The sequence below is a fragment of the Nyctereutes procyonoides genome, unplaced genomic scaffold, assembly GCF_905146905.1.
Source record: "Nyctereutes procyonoides isolate TBG_1078 unplaced genomic scaffold, NYPRO_anot_genome, whole genome shotgun sequence".
NCBI classification, from domain to species: domain Eukaryota; kingdom Metazoa; phylum Chordata; class Mammalia; order Carnivora; family Canidae; genus Nyctereutes; species Nyctereutes procyonoides.
Window position 1 is genome coordinate 16,075,308 of NW_026575035.1, and position 19,591 is coordinate 16,094,898.

Genomic DNA, 19,591 nt, shown 5'->3' on the forward strand with positions numbered 1-19,591 from the left:
ACTCTGATGACCACCACTCAATGACCTTTATCACCTGAGTATGAAGAACAGGCAAAGTCAGATGAGAATGACCCTTGGGAAGAGAAAATGATGGCCACGTGCCATCAGAGGCCCTAAAGGGAGTTTACAGGGTTCTGTTTCTTAAGCTAAGTTTCCCTCAGAGGAAAGCTCCTAAACCCAGAATGTAGTATTAAAAGGCATTAAAGAATACCCATCCCCCCCCAAAAAAGAATACCCATCCATACATACCACCCCAATAAAAAGACCCTGCGGAAAAAAATTACTGTACTCTTACCCTACGCATGGCTTCCTCCTCTTCTTGACGCTTTTCATAATGTGCAAAGTCATCAAAGATTGAGGTGGTATGCTTGAAAGTAGCAATTATTTTAAGCACTTGCTTAGCTTTTTCTAGGGGTACCTCTTGAGTGTCCCTTGAATTGGTAACTGGTTTGTTGTCATTATTTTCTAAGCGAATATGCCGTAATTGGTTATTGGGAACATCTTTGACAAAGATCCATTTAACTTCAAATTTGCCCTTCCACTTATCCTGAGACCAGACACCAGCATATGCATTATAGTCCACAACAGACTTCATTTCAGCCACTCCACAAAAATGTCCACTGCCATTCACACTGAAGAGTAAATAGAGTGGGCCTTTCCCATTCAGGGAACGGTAAGCTGCATCCAAACGCTTATTACCATGCTCAGTACTACACCAGATAGAGTACTTAATTGAACGGTGTATGTCATCCTCAGAATAGCTTTTAATTATAAACACACGTCCATTCTTCAGGTTCCAGTCAAAGTCTTTGGGATTATAATTGTTTATGGCCTTTAGCTTTTCCAGCACTGGATGCACTTCCACATTAGAAGGTGAAGCACTGACAGGAACAACACCTAAACCAAAGTTTTCACCGCCCACTCCATTGTTCTGGTTGAATCCAGCTCCCCTATTCCGAGGGGCTACCCAGCGATTCTGCAGCTGCTGCTGTTGAGGCTGCACTTGGTGAGGCTGGGCCTGTGGCTGAGGTCCTTGTTGCTGCTGTGGTTGTGGTGGCTGAGGCTGCTGTTGAGGCAGTTGGCTTTGCACCAATGGTGGTGGTTGAATTAATGGCTGAGGCTGCTGGATTATAGTTTGAGGAGGCAGAACTGGTTGGGTTGGTGGAGCCTTTACCACTGACCCCTTTTCATCCCAAGTTCCAATATTCATGTTGTGTTTTATAGGAGGTGGTGGCACAGCAGAACCCCCAATTCCCACATTGCCCTTGGGTTTAAGTTTCGGTTGAGGTTTGGCAGGCTTTCTGGCAATGGCAGCCCAGGAGGTTGGTTTAGGTGCTGCACTACTAACTGGGGGCACACTATTAGTTGCAATGCTAGTCATACCACTGCTGCTCAAGGCTGTTCCTACAGTTTTTGTCACTGCAGCTGTCAGGTCACCACCAATTTTCAGTCCGGTCATGCCTTGCTCAATACTGCTAATGCCGGGCACCTTACTCAAAGTATCATTGCCAAATCCAGCCTGTCCATCTGTAATAGCTCTCCCAAGAGAACTAGGTGGATAGCCATAACTGCTACTATAAGCAGAACTTTGTGTTGATTGTCCCTGAGATCCACTTGTCCCCCATGTAGAGAAATCAGCATTACCAGGAAAAAAGTTAAATCCATGTTGACCAAGAAATGGAGGGGTATTTCCTAATGCCCCAGGTTGACTAAACACACCATCTGGTATATAATGATGTTCTCCATTACTCATTTGTCCATAGGTTGTCAGATATGGCATAGGTTGGTCTCCAGCCGTGGACCATGCTGCTTCCCCAAGAGAATATGGAAATCCAATGGATGGAGCATAGTAACTAGGCATGTATGGATCTGACATTGGTGGATAGCTGTTACTCTGGAAAACAAAAGATCATAATCAGGAGCGAAATATCCTCTGAAGAGTAAGGGTAAAAAAGACTGAAAGTTAAAATAGTTTTAAATAAATAAAAAATAGATGCATTTGTCCACATAAAATTAAAATTTCAAATCCAATTGTATCAAGACAAAATTTTGCTGGTATTTCTGTTTTTAAAATATTTGTTGTAAAACTGTTTTTTTAAAGGGGGTGAGGAGAGGAGATGGGTAAGATGGGATTATTTTTAAGAGTCAGATCCTCCAGCACAATTTAAAAATACCATCATTTCTACAAAAGTCTGAATTATAAACTTTGCAGACACAAATTGATCTTTTACAGCCAACTTTATTTTAAGCAGCTGATATATCCAAAAATTTATGCAAAGATTAAACAAATCTGGAAGCTATGCCAAATAATACAGGAATTATAGTATACCTATCTATATAATAGAATCCAATTCAGCAATTAAATTTTATACTTTTTTTAAGACAAAATAAAAGAAATGCTCACACTCTGAGAAGAAAATCATGATTCAAGATTATACCCAGGGCATGATCTGCTTCTTGTTTTGCCTTGCTCGTTTTGAAAAAGAATCGAAATCAAATCCTTACTATGATTTCTTAATGGTGGGACAACCAGTACCTTTTTTCTTTGTACTCTAATTTCCAAATTTTCCCCAATTAACTTATCATCTTCCCGCTCAGAATTTTAATTTAGAAAGAGTTCCTGTAATTTTTTTCCCCAGAATTACTACAATTAAATCATTTGTTTTGGGATAGTAATTAATCATTTAGTAATTTGCCAAAAATGAAAGCACCAAATTCTATTAAAGAAAAAAAAAGAAAAAAACCTCAACTTTGTTATTAGCCAATGTAAAAAACAAATTATTTTAAGGATTTATTTTGAAATGGGTTCCTTAGGCCCAATACATATATGAAATAGATTTTATCACTCTGGTTTAGCTCTGATTTTTAAAGCACTGGACAGACCTTTATAATGTACAGAATTAAGCAAAATTTAAAAATTAAACTAGTATCTAGTCAGGACAACTAGTACTCTCCCTGGAAGAGTGAATGCCATTCTGAAGGCTGATTACTCAATTTATATAGGCATTTTTATTCTAAGTTCCCTGGAATAAAGTATTTAACTTTTTTTTTTTCCTGTTACTCTCTTAGAACTATGCTGCCCACTACTTTTCCATCCAAAAAAAATGTGGCAATATAAATGTGTGACAGTAACATCATAGATACTACCTGGAATTCATTAGAAATTTCTTTTAAAGGCCTATCATTGAATATTGAGATGTTATTACTATTAAGTTACTTTGCCACACCTCACAACTGTTGAAATTGTCCACTATGAGAAATTTAATATTTTGTCTTTTGAAATGATTCCAATAAAACTGATAAAAAAAAATAAGACAATCAAAGTTTGCATTTAAATTAATAATTGTAGGGATGCCTGCGTGGCTCAGTAGTTGACCTTCTGCCTTCGACCCAGGGTGTCATCCTGGGGTCCCAGGATCAAGTCCTGCATCGGGCTCCCTATATGAAGCCTGCTTCTCTCTCTCTGCCTCTCTCATGAATAAATAAATAAAATCTTTTTTAAAAAATAATTGTGACATAGATTTACTATTTCCAGCAAAGCTTGGGCTTAAAAAATAACTCTGCCACTTCATACTATTTAAAAAAAAAAAAAAGACTTTTTAAATATACTCTATATATTTTACTACATTCAAAATGGGAAATAGATGGGTTACTGCTTACTAATTTAATTGAACATATTCTTTAACTATATTAGATACTATATTTGAAAATATATTCCAAAAAATGTTCACAATATTAGTATGAAGGAAATAACGAAAATCTGACATCATCTCACAGACCAACACTGGAAATACTGACTGCTATATTTAATACAAGAGAAACCTGAGGAAAGTTCACAACCAACAATGGTTTTCAAAGAAAAAATTCTTAAAGAAATTAGTAAAGATTAAACTTTACTAGTCATGAAGATCTCACACATACACACACAGTTATGAAGATCTCACACATACACACACAGATTGTGGTAATCTGATCACAAAATTATTGGCTAAAAATAAAGGTACTTGTAGGTTTTCACACTGACAAGGAGGTCCTTGTGATATAAAAACTCTAAAAAGCTTAATAAAAATGAACAGGCCAGCCAGTATAACATATATGTTAGAGTAAAATAGCTTTTAAGTTATTTTTTAAGTTCCTAAAAATATCATTTTATTTATTATTTCAACCAAACACATATTGAATGTCTACATTGTGAAAAACACTGATACATTCATTCTAAAAGAAAGCCTACAGTTAAAGAGACACAAAACACAGGGAAGTGAATAAATTCCACATGGGGAAAGAGCAAGAGAGCTGTGTTGAATAGGAAGGTAATCAGTTTCAAAGTTTTAATTTAGAATGTTGGCACTGAAATCTGGACTCAGTAAGTCCATACCTGGATGTGAAAGTGGAAAATCAGACCAGGTAGAAAGTTTTTAAAGTTCATTCCTCATAATCAGGTTTTTCCAAAATAACACTCCTAACTTAAGTTGAATATTTTTATTTTACCATCACAAATGCTAAATTTTGCAGTTACCTACTAAGTTCCTAACTTACCTGTATCACAATAATTCAAAGGTTAGCAAACTAAAGGCCAAAGAGTAAACAACTCAAGCTTTGCAAGCCAAACAGTATCGAGTCGTGTCACTCATCTTTTTTTTTTTTAAAAAAACAACTCTTTAAAAAGCTATTAGCTTAGAGGTTCTTTCAAAGAAAACAGGGCGTAAACTGGATATGATCTCTGGGCTACAGTACGTCCACCTTGTTTTAACTGGTTACCTAATCTGTACTAAATTCCTAAAAAAAGAAAGCCAATTTTCTCTGGGGAATGGGAAAACAAATCCTGCCAACTCTGTTACCTATGGGGCTGGACCAGGCCCAAACTCTTTTCGGTGGGAGACTTTTATTAGGTGTCTTTTCAATTATTTTTTTAAATCGTAAATTTTACTACTTCACATCTGTATTACTGATTTTGTCAAAGTAAGTTTAAATTACTTTAAAATGTGTTCCATTAGTCACAACTGCTATCAAACAGACAGCTTTGGCTAATAAGCAGAGATCTTACTAAAGAGCTGTCCACTGTTACTGCTACCACCTGTACTTCTTAAATATATTGGATAAGTGGCCAGCTTTCTGCAGTTTATCAAACAGTAACCACTTATTTTTCCAGCAGTTTTAGCTGAATGTTTTTTTCCTTAGCTCCATGAAAGTACTTTAAGCAGCTTCTAAAGGCAAGGCTTCATTTTGGGTCCTAGTAAAAAGAAAGCTATAGGAAACTTTCAGAGTTTCAAAGTAAGATAAGGTCAACACATTTCAAACTAGTAGAGCTTTGATTGTAACTGGAAATATTTAGAAATATGTTCTGCTAAATTTAAGATAGATTCTTAATTGCTAGCTATGTGGAATACCAATCAGGGCAATCTACCTTGGTAGGGAAGAGGAACCAAAGTTCCACTTACTGATGATGGAAAATAACTGAAAACTTACTTTCACATTTTACTTCAAACTGGCTATAATGAGACATAATCTCTTATAACAGTTTATGTTCAAATAATCGCTTTAACAGTTTATTTATAATTTAGAAACTGGTCAGGTATATAGTGAAATTTTACTATATTCTTTAAAGATATGCAACCTTTAAAACAAATGATGTGAAATGTTTAATGTTTCCTTCATAGTCAAAGAACTTTTTGGAAAGGGAAAAAAATAACATCAATATGTAGATATGTAAAGTGATTAAAAAAAAAATCAATGAATATAATGAAACATACTCTTAACAACAGATCTACAGACTTTTTACCCACAGCATTAACTTAGAAACACAATCTGGGGATGCCATTTAACATAAGGTTGAAGTGAACCCATGAGGTATCTAAACTTTAATCCCAGCCCAGGCACTTATCAGCTATGTGAAAGTAGCCAAATTACTTATACTCTGAATTGTTTTCTTATCTACTAAAAGGAAAATAAAGATACTGTGCCTAAAACACATTAAGTATTCAATCAATGATAGTTACATTAGTCAATACAACTTAACCTGCCTCTTTAAAATGTAAATTAATCACCAAACACATGATATAATTTCAAACCTACCTCAAATCTTAAGAATATAAACTCATCTTTAATCTCTTACTTTGTCAATGACCTCATGAGATCATGTAATTTCTTTAACCCTGACTCTCTTGGTAAAATGGGGATAATACCTGCTGGTCTTTATCAATTGTCAAGATTTTTTAAAATCTACCAAGTTAATTACAAAGTGCTATTAGGAAGTATAGGAATAAAGCCTTTTATCTTTAGTTCTTTTTACTTGAAAACTAAAATACAGAAACAATTTAAAAGATCTTCCTTAGAATTTTAAAATCACTTGTTATTTCTCAGCCTTATGATATAGATCAATTGCTTTTCTAGTACCTCATAGAAAACCTGAACAAGAAATTCATGACTACTACTCTGACTTGAGACATTTTAATACAACCCAATTATAGCCAGTGTTTCACAAAGAAACTTAAGATCCATTTTTACTTTCTTTCAAAGAAAGACTCTATAAATATCCCAGAAGTCCAATTAGAAAGGAAAAGGCATAATTCACCAATAAAAGCAATTTCATACAAAGAAAAACAAAAACTGTTTTCCATTAAGAACCTGAGGTACTTCAAACTCCAGAACTCACTTCTGTATTAAAAAGTCTTTAATGCTTACGTATACTTTCTTCAAATAACTTCAAAAATATTATCGTACTTTTCAAAAAGTATACCCTACACGTATCTAACCACAAGGGTGTCACAAAATAATATAAGTGGCACCCAGTTAACCTAATTATTTCATCAAATGTAATTCTTTGTTCCCTAATTCTAGCAGATAACCCAATCCATTAATTCAGTACTTGCAGGTAAACCAATCCACTAATACTTAATGAATGCCTACTATGTGCCAGATACAGTGCCAGTCACTGGAGACAAAAAGATGAAGAACATGGACTCTGACCTGGAACACTTCCCAGGTCTAGTGGGGAAGACACATATACCCTACCATTTGATAGGTACTGTAATGGAAGTCCAAACAAGGCAAAACAAGCACTCTAGCACAAAGAGCAAGCAGGGAAGCCAGTAACTGGGGGAATCAGAAGAGACTTCACGAAGGGACAGATAGATCAATCTGTGTGTATATATATGTGTGTCTGTAGATTATACATACAAAGACTGAGATCATGAAAGAAAATATTCAGAAAATATTTATATTCTTAGAAAACAGTGAGTTCTATTTCCTTCCTCAAATTAGGTGGAGAAAGTTGACCAAACAGGAGGCAGGGAAGGAAATGGAGCAATTTTTAAGGGCACTCATATAACAAATGTACCCACTGTTGTGAAGCTGCGCTAATAACTCTTAACATGACAGTGGCACAGACTTGAACTTTAAGAAGACTGCTGAGTGGCAATATAGAATTACTGGTTAGAAAATCATTCCAATAGGAAGAGATAATGAAAACCTTAACGAGGGCAATGATGGCAGGGACAGAAAATAAAATTCAAAATATTTTTTACTTTCCTGGTTCTCTATTCCACTTCTCTAATAAACATGGCTAAGAATTTATTTCCCTATATATACAAGCAGACAAACTCAAACTTCATTTTTCCAATTTATTTTTCAAATTTATATGCACAAATTACATGGCATCTTTAACAGTACCATTTAAACCTGAATTTTCCAATCAACTTAATCATATTACTCTAAGGAACTTTAGAGAACTAATTTTAATACCTAGAGGATGAACATTTACTTCTCAAATTACTATAAAAATTATCCCTTAAGAAACAGAGTACTAAAAAACAGAATATACTACTACAGAAGGCCAACAATCTGTTTTAAAGTATCCTCAGATTTTACTTGAATTAGATTTAAGAATACAAAACAATTTAAATCATTACCCAAAAAAATTAAACACTTTTCCAGACAAAAGATTCATTTTTGTTATTTTATATTAAAGTCAGATGGAGGAATTTAATTTTAAAAATATACATTTAATTAAAAACTTTTTAAACAATTATTTCGGCTAGGTCAGTACACGTAACTATAAATGCTTACATAATTCAATCTAACTAATTACTTCAGATACTTCACCAATAATTCTAGTTTTCATTAACCTGCTTTAAAAGGTCAATTTTTAAAAATTTTCTCTTCTACCTAGGTTCATGTGATCATGAGTAATTCAAATTCTTGTACAACTCATCTCTAAGATTTCTGATAATTTTCAATTTTTCTCTCCAATAAACCCAGTTTTCAACATTCCATAGTGTTAGCACTCTTCAAAAGGTAAATATGTGCCCTGGTTACAGATAATTATTTTTAATATTATAGAAAAATAAATAATTAGTAAAAAAACCTACTAACAAGGAGGAGGAGGAGAATATAGCCTTACTGGCATCAAATTTAAAACTTCTCCTTAAATAGCACATGAATATACATTTAAATATAACAACTTAATTAATACAAAGCATAAGACTTTCTATTTAAACATCACATTAAAATGAATCTTTTATATTTTTGTCCCAACATAAGGAAACTTTTATGATACAATTTAAACACTGGGTTCAATAAATGTTTTTTAAAAAAATAATGGTTTTCTGACACTCTCAAAGTTATGTTTTGTTTTTTACAAGTTCAATCTTATGCAGAATTCCAATATATAAAACAGATAAAAAGCATAGCACAGCTCTGGTTGCTGCAGGGGAGGGATCAAGAGTGAGGGATCAAGAGTACCCTCCCCTGGTTTTCCCTAGCATCTCTGTGGAATGCCAAAAAAACAATCTTCTAAGCCCCTGTGACAATTATAAAATATCTGTTAACCAAGTAGAACAAGAGGATTCTTACTGGTTGCAATTCTCAAACATTTACATTCCATTAAAATTCCTTGAAAACAGAGGATGAACAAATTAAGTTAGAGAATCTTCATAACTACATCCTTGTCTTAGGAAGTCATTTTACATTATAATACATAAAATATGAAATCAAGTAGCAAAAAAATTCAATTACTTAAAATTTAAAAGAATTTCCCAAGCTTATCTGATCATGAAGACCTTTCTGGGAAAAGATCTACTATACTTCATAATATCAGAATTCCTAAAAAAAAAAAAAAAAAATTGGAAAACTTAAAAAAAGTTGGAAACACTGCCATAAGAGATGTTAACCAAGATTACTGTAAGGGCCCAAATATAACAGAATACTATACATTTCTTTTAAAACTTGCACTGCAATTCAGAACAATGATCTTCCTCTATTTTCCATTTATACGTTCTTTCACAACCTTTAGGTGGAAAGTAAATTTGTTACTAAGATCATAAAGTTAGATTATATAAGTATGAAATGAATTTTTTCATTCTTTTATGAGTGGCCAAACATTCATAGATTTTATCACCCGTTTTTATTCTTTCTCATTTATTTATTCCCTCCCAACACAAGCTAGGAATGTAGATCAACAACAGATAGAGGGGGTGGGTAAGGAGAAATGACCAAGGGGCAGTTCAGGTTGAACATAACCGTGGCTCTCCACACTCCCAAAAACAATTCTGCATACCACAAATTGGGAACTATTTCTCAAATTTTCCCTACAACTCTTAAAGCCTACAATAATATTTGGTTCCTTGCTATTTTACAGTTTAAAAAAAAAACCTAGAGGTTAAGATTTTATGGTACATTTTTCATATACTTTTTTTAAAGCAAAACAAAAGCAGTTTCATTGCAGAATATTCTCTCTCAAGAAACTGGTTAAGAATGAAAGTTCATTTTTTTTAAAATGTATAGTAATTTATAGTAATTTATTTATTACTATAATAAATGGATGCAGAAATGGTATATAGAGACCAAAGAGACCAAAGAATACTTTTGTTTTTCAATGTTTAAATCTAAATTATACCTGTATACAAATTCACAAGATAATCCATGAAGAATCCAAACACAAAAGAACCCAAAAGTCACCCCTAACAGGATTTGGTGACATTCTCCAAGCCTACAATATAGAAGGCAAGCAGATTTATAAATCTTCTATTCCCTATGTTACCTGATTATATTAAAAATTTAATTATCAATGAAATTCAAATTGGAATACTTTGTAAAAGAGAAAACACTACATTTAGCCAAAAATTTCAGGCATAAACTAGTCCTCTCCCACAAATGTGTAGCTAATTACACTTGTCATTTGCTTTGGCTATGAAGATACGGCAGCGACATTACAAGATAATCTAACCATGCCACAAACAATGTTCATCTTCAAATCTTTGTATTTCACAATCTAGTTTCAGCCACCTAGAATTTCTAAAGAATTCTCCTGTACCACAAACCTGCAACCGTTACTCACTATTATGCAGGCACACTAGATTAATACATGTTATGGTTAGCCTTATTCAATTAAAATATCTATTTGAAAAACCAATTAATACTAATGTAAGTTTAAGTTCCTAAATATGGGACTGTCAGACTTACCTGATTTGTCTGGCTACTTAAGTATGGCTCAAAATCATCATCATTTACAGCATCTTTTTGATGAATCGAACCGTTTTGTACTGAAACTAAAAAATATGTTTATATTAGATGTGTGGTAATTATCTTTATGAAACTGACAGAATAACCTAACATTTTCAATATTTTTCAACCAACTCAGAAAAAGTTATCCTGAGTTGTTGTTCTCATTAAAAAAATCCTCTTAAAATTTTAACTTAATTTAGATACAAATATTTATGTGCCACCAAAAACTTACAAATCTTGTATATACCCAAAAATACATAACCTATATATACACTTTCCATTACCAAAAACATAATGTAAATATCTCAATTTCAACATTGTAGTAAGCAGTTAAGTTGTTGGAAGGGTTCCCTAATGCTATATTTTAATCTAAAATAACCACTTCAAATAGTCTTGTAGATAACAGATTGCTGAATGTTCTCTACCTTTGTTAAATCTCTATTATTTAGTACCAGAAAGGTAAATAAAGAATGAAATAACTTTCCTTGGTAACTAAAGTTGGAGTAAATGTCTTAAATGTTTCCAGTTAAAGTAACTAAGATTCATTGAAGCAGTTGTCACAATGAATAAAGTACAAAAAATCTAAATAAAAAGGCCCTATATTCTAAACCAAAAAATTACGAAGACTTTCACTTTCGAAAGTACCAACGAAATTAAGACACTAAAGATAACCATGATTATTCTTCCAACGCATAAGACCAGAGAATAATTTATAATGACGTATTTGTTGAGATCATTTCCAAAAATGCCTTATAAAATTGTTTTTCTCTGAATGCTACCTCAGAGTGCTTTTGAGCATAGACAGACTAGCAGTAAGGTCCTGAGTTTGAAACCTAAGTCTACACTGAGAAGCTGGGTGATCTCTAATTAGTGACTTAGCCTCTCTAACTCTACTTCTCTGTTCAAGGAGATTATTAACAGTACCTGCCTCATTTCATCTGAGGATTCAAAGACAGTATTCAATAATCTTGGCTACTATTATTACATAAAATATTATAAGATCCAAAAAAGACTAAAAATTACTTTAGGACCACATAAACAGAAGTTTTACAAGGCTAAAACTTGATATGACACTGTCTAAATACACTATTCTACATTTGAAACACATGGGAGATGAAAAAAGCTGAGTTTCTTATCGATGTTGACTAATCCCTGAGGGGGGAAAACAACAACAACAACAACAAAACCCTTTCAGTATCTGAAAATTTATTGCTTAAAAATACAGTGTCACAAAGTTACTATAAATTAAGGCAGGGAACAATGGATTTAAGTTGTGTGTTCCTCTATAGCATTGTTACACTTCTATTTTCCCGAATTTTCCAAGAGTTTAGATCACCAAAAATGTAACCTTATAAGCTGACAATGGCATGGGAGCAAAGATAGGTGAAATCCCTTAGTTCTTTGCCACCTACTGAGTAGCAACCATCACTCAAAGAAATACTACTACTCTGTGAAGCCTTCAAAGTAGACCTCTTACGATACTATATTGCCCTCAACTATCACTGGGAGGAACATGAAGGTCACCTTGATCTTGGCTCCACTGAGATGGTTTAACTGTATCTGGTAAGGATTGAAAGAGTCAGGGTTGAGCTAAACTAAATGTGCTTGCTACAAATTTAAATATGTAACACCCAGTAGCAACAAAAATAAGGAGGAGGATACCTTAGGTTATTTCTGGTGGGCTAATCATTTCCGCCTAGAAGATTCTAACATACCTGTTGTCCTTTACCACTGGCTTTACAGCCCCTTTATCAAAGGTGGTTATGCATGGTCTATACCTCTTGAAAAAAATCTTCACTACACTACTAGACTATGACACTAGTACATATTATTACTAGAAAACAGCTATTTCAAAATTATAACTAGCTATTTCTTGTATTCATTAGATTCTCAGAAACTTAGTCCATGCTGCTAATACAGTAAAAAGTACCCACTTAAAATCTATCTAAATCTACATTACAGTGCTATTCTTACTCATTTCCTCTGTTCTATTTTTTCTTCTATTTCTAAGATGCCGAGACTAAGAACAAAATATTCTCATGCACTAAGTAAATATACAGTCTACAGTCTGTGCATAAGTGATGCATAAATATGTCTAAAAAGTCCTAAAAGATTATTCAAGGAGTATGTCAATCTAAGGAAAAAATATTTAATTAAAAGTATTTCATGAATACTGACAAGCAATTTGCATTAAATTAGAATGTAAGAAGCTAGCCCTTGAGTTTCAGAATCATACCTTTCCTTAAGAAATTCAACTGTCTTAAAGACTTCAGTTTTTGAACATTACTTAATGACAATCTAATGTTTTGGCTACTGAACGCTATTAAATAGTAAAGAAATCCAAGCCAGTTCCATAGTCTGTATAAGTTCTTCAGGGAAAAAAGAACAGATGACTTACATGATTCTTCGCCTGTTTCCTCTGCTCTATGAAGCAGAGTCAAATCAAGATAGAACATGGGCCTTAGGAGCCAGGTGATTCTTTGCTCTGGTCCTGACTACATCAAGTTAGGAAAGTCAACAGATCTGTGCATCATGTTTTCCCACCTATAAAAACAGCGACAATACCATATACCCTCTATCTCCTTATAGGAATGTTTTGAGGATTAATAATAAAATGAAGCCTAAAATGACAATAAAGTGCTTTGCAATCATTTCCAGAGGGAGTGTGGGGATAGGATACAAAACTACATTTTTCCACTACTTTTCTGAAACACTAAAATAGAGCCAAATTCAACCTAATTCTTTAAACTGCAGTTTTATCAAACAATTCTGTCCCTCCGTTGGGAAAGGATGGGGGAAGGGGGAGGGGGAAAGACAAATTCCTTTCCATATATTTGTCTATTTATACACTTAAGGCACAGGAGGAAGCTGGTAGCAAGGCTGCTAGGAGTACAGGATCTGACACTTTTATCTGTGGTGCCTGCAGGGAAAGGAGAGGTACCCTTTTATTCCAGCAAGCAAAAATTCTACTTATTAATAAATAACTGATATAAAGTCAGTTTTAAATTATGAACCAATAAAAACAAATAAATAATTAACTAATAGTTAAATAATTATCCTTAAATTCCTACTATCCTTCTACTACCCTAGCCAAGATAATAAAGAGTTCTAATATTTAACATAAGGAATATTAATTAAAAAGAACTCAAACTTACAAAGAAAGTAAACCTAGAATTATTACTTATACCATGAAAGCATTTCTGTCTTACAAAGAGATTGATATAGAATCCCTTTCAAATTTTGGCTCTGTTAGTGAACTTAAATCCTTAAGTATATACAGAAAAAAACTTAGAAAATCAAAGACACTAAGACAGGTGTTAGGCTCACTGTCAAATGAAGATAATTCAGAAAAGAAATCCAGCACCTCTGAAATTAAGTCAGCTGAGAAGGATTATGCTTTCAGAACTTTGACAACTCCTCAGCGCCATGTATTTTTCATGTTTGAGAAGTTGAATTCAAGTTTAATACTCATTCTTAGAATACTGAGGATGTAATTCAGGAAAAATAACTTTGCTTTCTGCTTCACAAAAGTAAACAGTAACTGTAAAACAATTTTACTAGCTTGAAAACCAAGTCAGCTAAGGCACAGTAGTTTTTCTCAAAGACACACATAGCTACTGGTATCAGTTCACTGGAGGTGCTGCCTTCGCCTTGTAATTCTCCCTGCAGGGGCATAAAAATACAAGTGATGTATATGTGTATTTGTGCAGCATCTACCATTTTAAAGCATCTTAAATGATTACCAATACTTTTAGGCCAGCAGAGTTTTTCCCTCCTGCAACAGTCTCCCTGTACCTTAAAAATAGATAAGGTGAGGAAGGTGAAAATAAATCCAGCAAATAAAATGGCAAGTAGAGCAGTGGACTACTATAATTGTAATTCCTCATAACATACAATAGGATTTACAGCTAGAATTATCACTTTTATTTTATAGATAGAGGGGAAATTCTGACCAAAAGGTGCAACGTGTTCAAGCTCACTTGGCAAGTCAGTAGCCACAGAAGTATTAGAACACGGGTCTCCTAGGAATCCCAGTCCATCGTTCTATCCATGGATAAAACTATGAATGGAACAATAAGGGTGAAATAAAGAAAATCTCTTGGAATAAAGAGCTATCCAAATAAATACTTTGTGTGTGTCCAAATACATCTAAAAGAGGTTACACTGATGGTTCAACGAAATTTTAATAACCAAAAAAAAAAAAAAATACTTATTTATATCAATATGCAATACTGTCACAGATAATTTGTATCTATGATATGCAATACTGTCCTAGATCATTTATATCTATAACATCAAAAATATTGCTAGGACATACCTTCATGAAATGACTATATTGCAATCAAACTTACAGTAATGGCTTACAATGCTGTAGATGCTTTATTTTTTTGTTTTGTCAAACAAGTAAGTACTTCACTGAACTTGCATACTTACCTTAAAGCAGGTAACACAAAACACTTAGCATTTCAAATAGCCTTGCAAAGTGCCACCTCCCCACAGATCTAGGATAAAATAATTTATGCTAGGCAATAATGACCACAGATTTCATATATCTCCAAGTCTATATACTTCCTCATGAGCAGACTAGCAAAAAAAAAAAAATTAATGGATCATTCTTTTCGAATTCACAAATATTTAACACATTTAAATAAACAATATCAAATACTGAAGTTTATGCTTACAATAGGAAAAGAATTCTAAAATTAAACTTTAAACTCTAAAAATTAAAATTCTAAATGTGTATATACTCCGCAAAAATACATCTTTAATCAAAACAAACGAAATAAATTCACGCTACCTGATGCAGTGCCATCTATCCGGTATGTACAAATTCTCAAACTGTACTACAACTCAAAGAAAATTAACTGAGTTGAGTACTCAGAATCTATTCTTTTCAAATTTGCAACAGCAAATAAAAGCCCTAAGAATATAAAGAGCACCAATAAAGACCTTGAACTTCCATCTAAAAAGCTATTGTACATCTTATTTTCTAGGTAATACTTTACTACTGAAATAAAAAACAGGAAGCATAATTCTATTTAGTCTAACTTCAAGCCCTATTACAAAATGTTATAAATATGTAATTCACTGTAATGTTAACTGGCACTATCCCAAGAAAGCAGTTATTGTTCTATACTTACTAATGTCACATGATTAATGCCAACGTTTCAGTCGGTTGACTGTATTGTTCCATGTTAACAGAGACACAAAATACACTATTTTTTAAAAATACATTGCTTTCAATAGTCGTGTGTTTTTAGACTAAAGAGTAAAACACATAGCCAGGGCAGAAACCTCACAAATTATTTCCTTCCCAGTCCTTTCTAAAATACCAGACTGAGTCACACCTTGCAATCAGGACTACACAGCAAGATGACATGCCTGTTCGTTCATTTTTGACCTCTCTCGTGTTCCTGCCTCATTATAACTGACTTCACTAAGTGATTAACAGTACAATTTCCACTAATGTGACATGGAACACAACGGGAGTTGTATTTCCCGACGTAACCCAGCAATGTCGAACAAAATGTCCACTTATCTGCAGGCATTTGTAGAAATTTTTGTGGTAGAAGTTACATAATACAGATCAATTGCAAAATTAAAGAAATGTCACCACATTCGTAATACCTCCTCAACTGAAACACACAAACTAACAAAATTGTCTCTTGTACCACTTTGTGGTTTCTATAAAAAAAAAAAAAAAAAAAAAAAGTGCCTTCAAAAGCAAGGAACCACCGAAGTTTAAGATAGCATTTGGCTGCTCTGTCCACGATGGAGATTTCTCTAAACATACATCTCAAAACAAATTAAAAAAAACTGGAGCAAAAAACAAACAAAAAAGCCCTGGCAAAGTTTAAAACTGACATCAAACCAACATTGGGAAATAAGATTAAAATATTCAAACTCACCTTTATTTCCTTGCCCTTTAGGTCTCTGCGCAGCAAGACGAAAGGTGTGGTAAGGAGAAGAGGAAAGAAAAAAAAAAAGGAGGGGGGAGGAGAGAGAAAGTGTGTTAATCAAAGACATTATCAAAGGCGAGTTATTTTCAACAACCGGCGTAGGAGTAAAACCCCCCACAGCCTCCACAGCCTCCAATTTCCCAACCGCCCCCGGTCTTTAAACCTCCTCCCCGCCCCTCGAAATCCGTCTGCCGGAGCTCGCCGGGCCTCACCCCACGCCCGCCGCCCTCCGAGGCGCCCCAAGGCCCCCGGAGCGGCCGCTCCCCCACCCTCCGCGGCCCCGCGGCCCCGCGGCCCCGCGGCCGCCCGGCTCGGCCGCAGGCTCGGGGGCAGGGCGCTCGCCCCGGCCCGGGCGGCAGGACCTCAGCAGCTTGCGCCCCGGGCACCGTTATGGGGCCGGCAGCGGCGGCGACGGGGAGGAGCCGAAGCCCCACGCGAGGGTGGAGCTCCAGGGCTCGGGCCTTCGCCGAGCCTGAGGCCTCTGCTCCCTCACCTGATCCACGCTAGTGGCTGACATTCTTCACCGCAACCCGAGAGGAGCCGCCGCCGCCGCCGCCGCCTGGGCCTCTCCCCGAGCACTCACAGCAGTTGGCTGCCGCCCTCCGCCGAGTGACTGATCCAGCCGCCGCCGCCGCCGCCGCCGCCCGCGGAGAAGCCAGAAAGAGGGCCTCGCGCTCGGGCGTCCGCGGAACGGGCCCCTCCTGTCGGCGGGCAGGCTCCTCTTCCCCCTCTCGCTCTTCGCTCCTCGGGTCCACAATGGCGGACAGACTCCCTGGTCTCACTTCCGCTCCGAGCCTCCCTGACCTTCCGCTCTCCACTCTGACGTCCCTGCTCACCTCGCTCTTCCTCCCCCGCCCGCCAGCTACCGACCTCGGCCCCGCCTGCGCATCGCCACGTCACCGGAGACGGGGGCCGCCGGCCGCCCCTGGGCGCATGCGCCGGCGGGGGAGTGCGCCTGTGCCGCGGCGGGCGCCACCTTCCAGGGACGCCTCAGGCGCGCGGCTCCTTCTGCGCCGCTCGCTGGAGGCCGGGCGCGCGGCGGGCGGAGGCAGCGGGAAGCGGGCAGCGGGCAGCGGGCAGCGGGCGCGGGCGCGAGCGCTCGGGGCAGGAAGTGGGCGCGGGCGCGAGCGGGGGCGGCGGCCGCCCGGGGGCAGAGCGGAGCCGAAGGCGCGGCGCGGTGCGGGCGGAGCGGACGCTGAGCCCCTTTGCAGCGTCTGAGCTGCAGCCGCCGCCGCCGCCGCCGCCGGGGGCCGTCCAGGGAGGGCCACGTGGGCGGCTGGGTGTGAGTCAGGCGCCCTGGGGACAGCGTTGCTGGGCCTTCCGCACGAGCCAGCACGTGCCCCGAAAGTGGCTGCCTGGGAGCCCCGGCCCTGGTGGGGGAGCAGGTGCGCCCGCAGGTGTTCTCCCCAAACCCCAGGCACGCGGTCGGAATTCCTCCGAACGCCTCCGCCACCCCCAGAGTCCAGGGATCGAGCCCGGGGACCGCCCAGTTCCCGCACTTGCGTTCAGTTTGGCGAATAAAGTCCTCCCGGGAAAGATACATGCACATCGTTCCAGGACGTTCTTCAGCCGTATAAGTTAGTTTCAAAAGCCCTGGCAAAGTTACTGTCTTGCACGTTGGCAGAAACAAAGCAGCCGATTTGCGACATTTTGAAAGTTTTGTGGAAATAACATCCTTGCGGCAAAGGCGAAGATTCCTTGCCTAACAGGTGTGACGTGGTCTCTAAATAATTCAGCACTAAATGCTGGGGGATCCCTGGGTGGCGCAGCGGTTTGGCGCCTGCCTTTGGCCCAGGGCGCTGATCCTGGAGACCCGGGATCGAATCCCACGTCGGGCTCCCGGTGCATGGAGCCTGCTTCTCCCTCTGCCTGTCTCTCTCTCTCTCTCTCTCTCTGTGACTATCATAAAAAAAAAAAAAAAAAAAAGACTAAATGCTTAAAGCTATCAAACAAGGGAAAATTGAGAAAGTATGAAATTGTTGAATTGTGGGATTCATTTTGTAGTTCACGATGCCGTGATAATTTACAAGGGCCGAGAAATAGAACTGAGACTTAACCGTGAGAGAGTCCGCTGCTTTGTATCAATCCTCGATAAGCATTTTTCAGATCAGGTCAGCTTCAGACCTGTCGTTCCGCCAGTCTCAGGGACTCCGCCGGATTTTCGGCTCAGACTGGACCCTCTTGCCGCTTCCCGAGACCTCTCCCACCCTCCCAGTTCTTACTCTGGGTCTCTCCATTCTGCGCATCCTCCACTCGGGGACAGAACTTTATGCTGTGACAGAGGTTGGTGCTACAGGCTGTGAGTGGGGAAACAGCATACAGGAGGAAGCTTGTGAAATCTTGCAGGCCTTGTCCTTCATTATCTTTGTTAAAAACCGTGGCTTTGGAATCCCAGCCTGAGTCTGAATTCTGGCTGGGCTAGGATTAGTTGCATAACCTTGGGAAAGTTACCGAACTTTTCTAAGCCTTAGTTTCCTGATAACTAAAGTGAGGTCGGATATGTACAATTCCTGGCAAAAAAAAAAAAAAAAAGCTTTCAACAAGCATGGCTAGTTTTGGGTTTCTTTGCTAAATAACTACCAGAATGGTGGTAATATCTTACGTTCATTGAGTGTTCATTATGTGTCAGACACTGTAATAATTTTTTTAAATGCTCACAGCATCCTTGTATGTTAGTGCTGTTGCAAAAACTGGCACACAGTAAGATTAAGAAATACGCCCAAAATAACACAGCTAGTCGCTGAGAGCCAGGATTTAAAACAGGCATTTTGGCTTCAGAGCTTGTACTCTAGCCACCATAAAACTGCCTAATGACAGGATGTTTGATGCGCTTCTGTTCTCTTTCACTCTTGCCCCGTCAACAGTCTCCTCCTTTGCTTATGTAATAATACCCTTCCTAGCACTGAGGTCTGAAGTTGCAGAATGCAGTGGTGACAATCATGAAATATCAATGCACTTAATCTAGTATTAAATGTTATTTTTTAAAGTGCATCAAGGGAACTACCTAGAAATCATTTTTAATGCCTCCAAGAGCATGCAGACGAAATTTTGGAAGAGGCTGCTCTAGAGTTTAGATTCTAAAGCAAAATTTCACTTTTCTTCAGGGCCACGGGTATATTGGGCTCTTGGTA

General features: G+C 37.5%; 1 protein-coding gene across 5 annotated transcripts in view; it reads right to left on the bottom strand.

The window, feature by feature from the left end:
- Window positions 1-17,285, bottom strand: part of YTHDF3 (YTH N6-methyladenosine RNA binding protein F3) — a 40,039-nt gene extending 22,754 nt beyond the window's left edge. The window contains exons 1-5 of one of the 5 annotated variants that reach the window (XM_055318290.1): window positions 16,954-17,285; window positions 16,410-16,434; window positions 12,899-13,044; window positions 10,459-10,544; window positions 296-1,894 (exon numbers count right to left, since the gene is read on the bottom strand). In XM_055318290.1, the coding sequence (XP_055174265.1) occupies window positions 296-1,894; window positions 10,459-10,544; window positions 12,899-12,956 (1,743 nt within the window). In that variant the 5' untranslated portion in view covers window positions 12,957-13,044; window positions 16,410-16,434; window positions 16,954-17,285. Of the gene's footprint in view, window positions 1-295; window positions 1,895-10,458; window positions 10,545-12,898; window positions 13,045-13,864; window positions 14,156-16,409; window positions 16,435-16,953 lie in introns of those variants that run through there. The other 4 variants (XM_055318293.1, XM_055318295.1, XM_055318291.1 and 1 more) reach the window with 4 other exon arrangements.
- Between the last annotated feature and the right edge of the window lie 2,306 nt (window positions 17,286-19,591).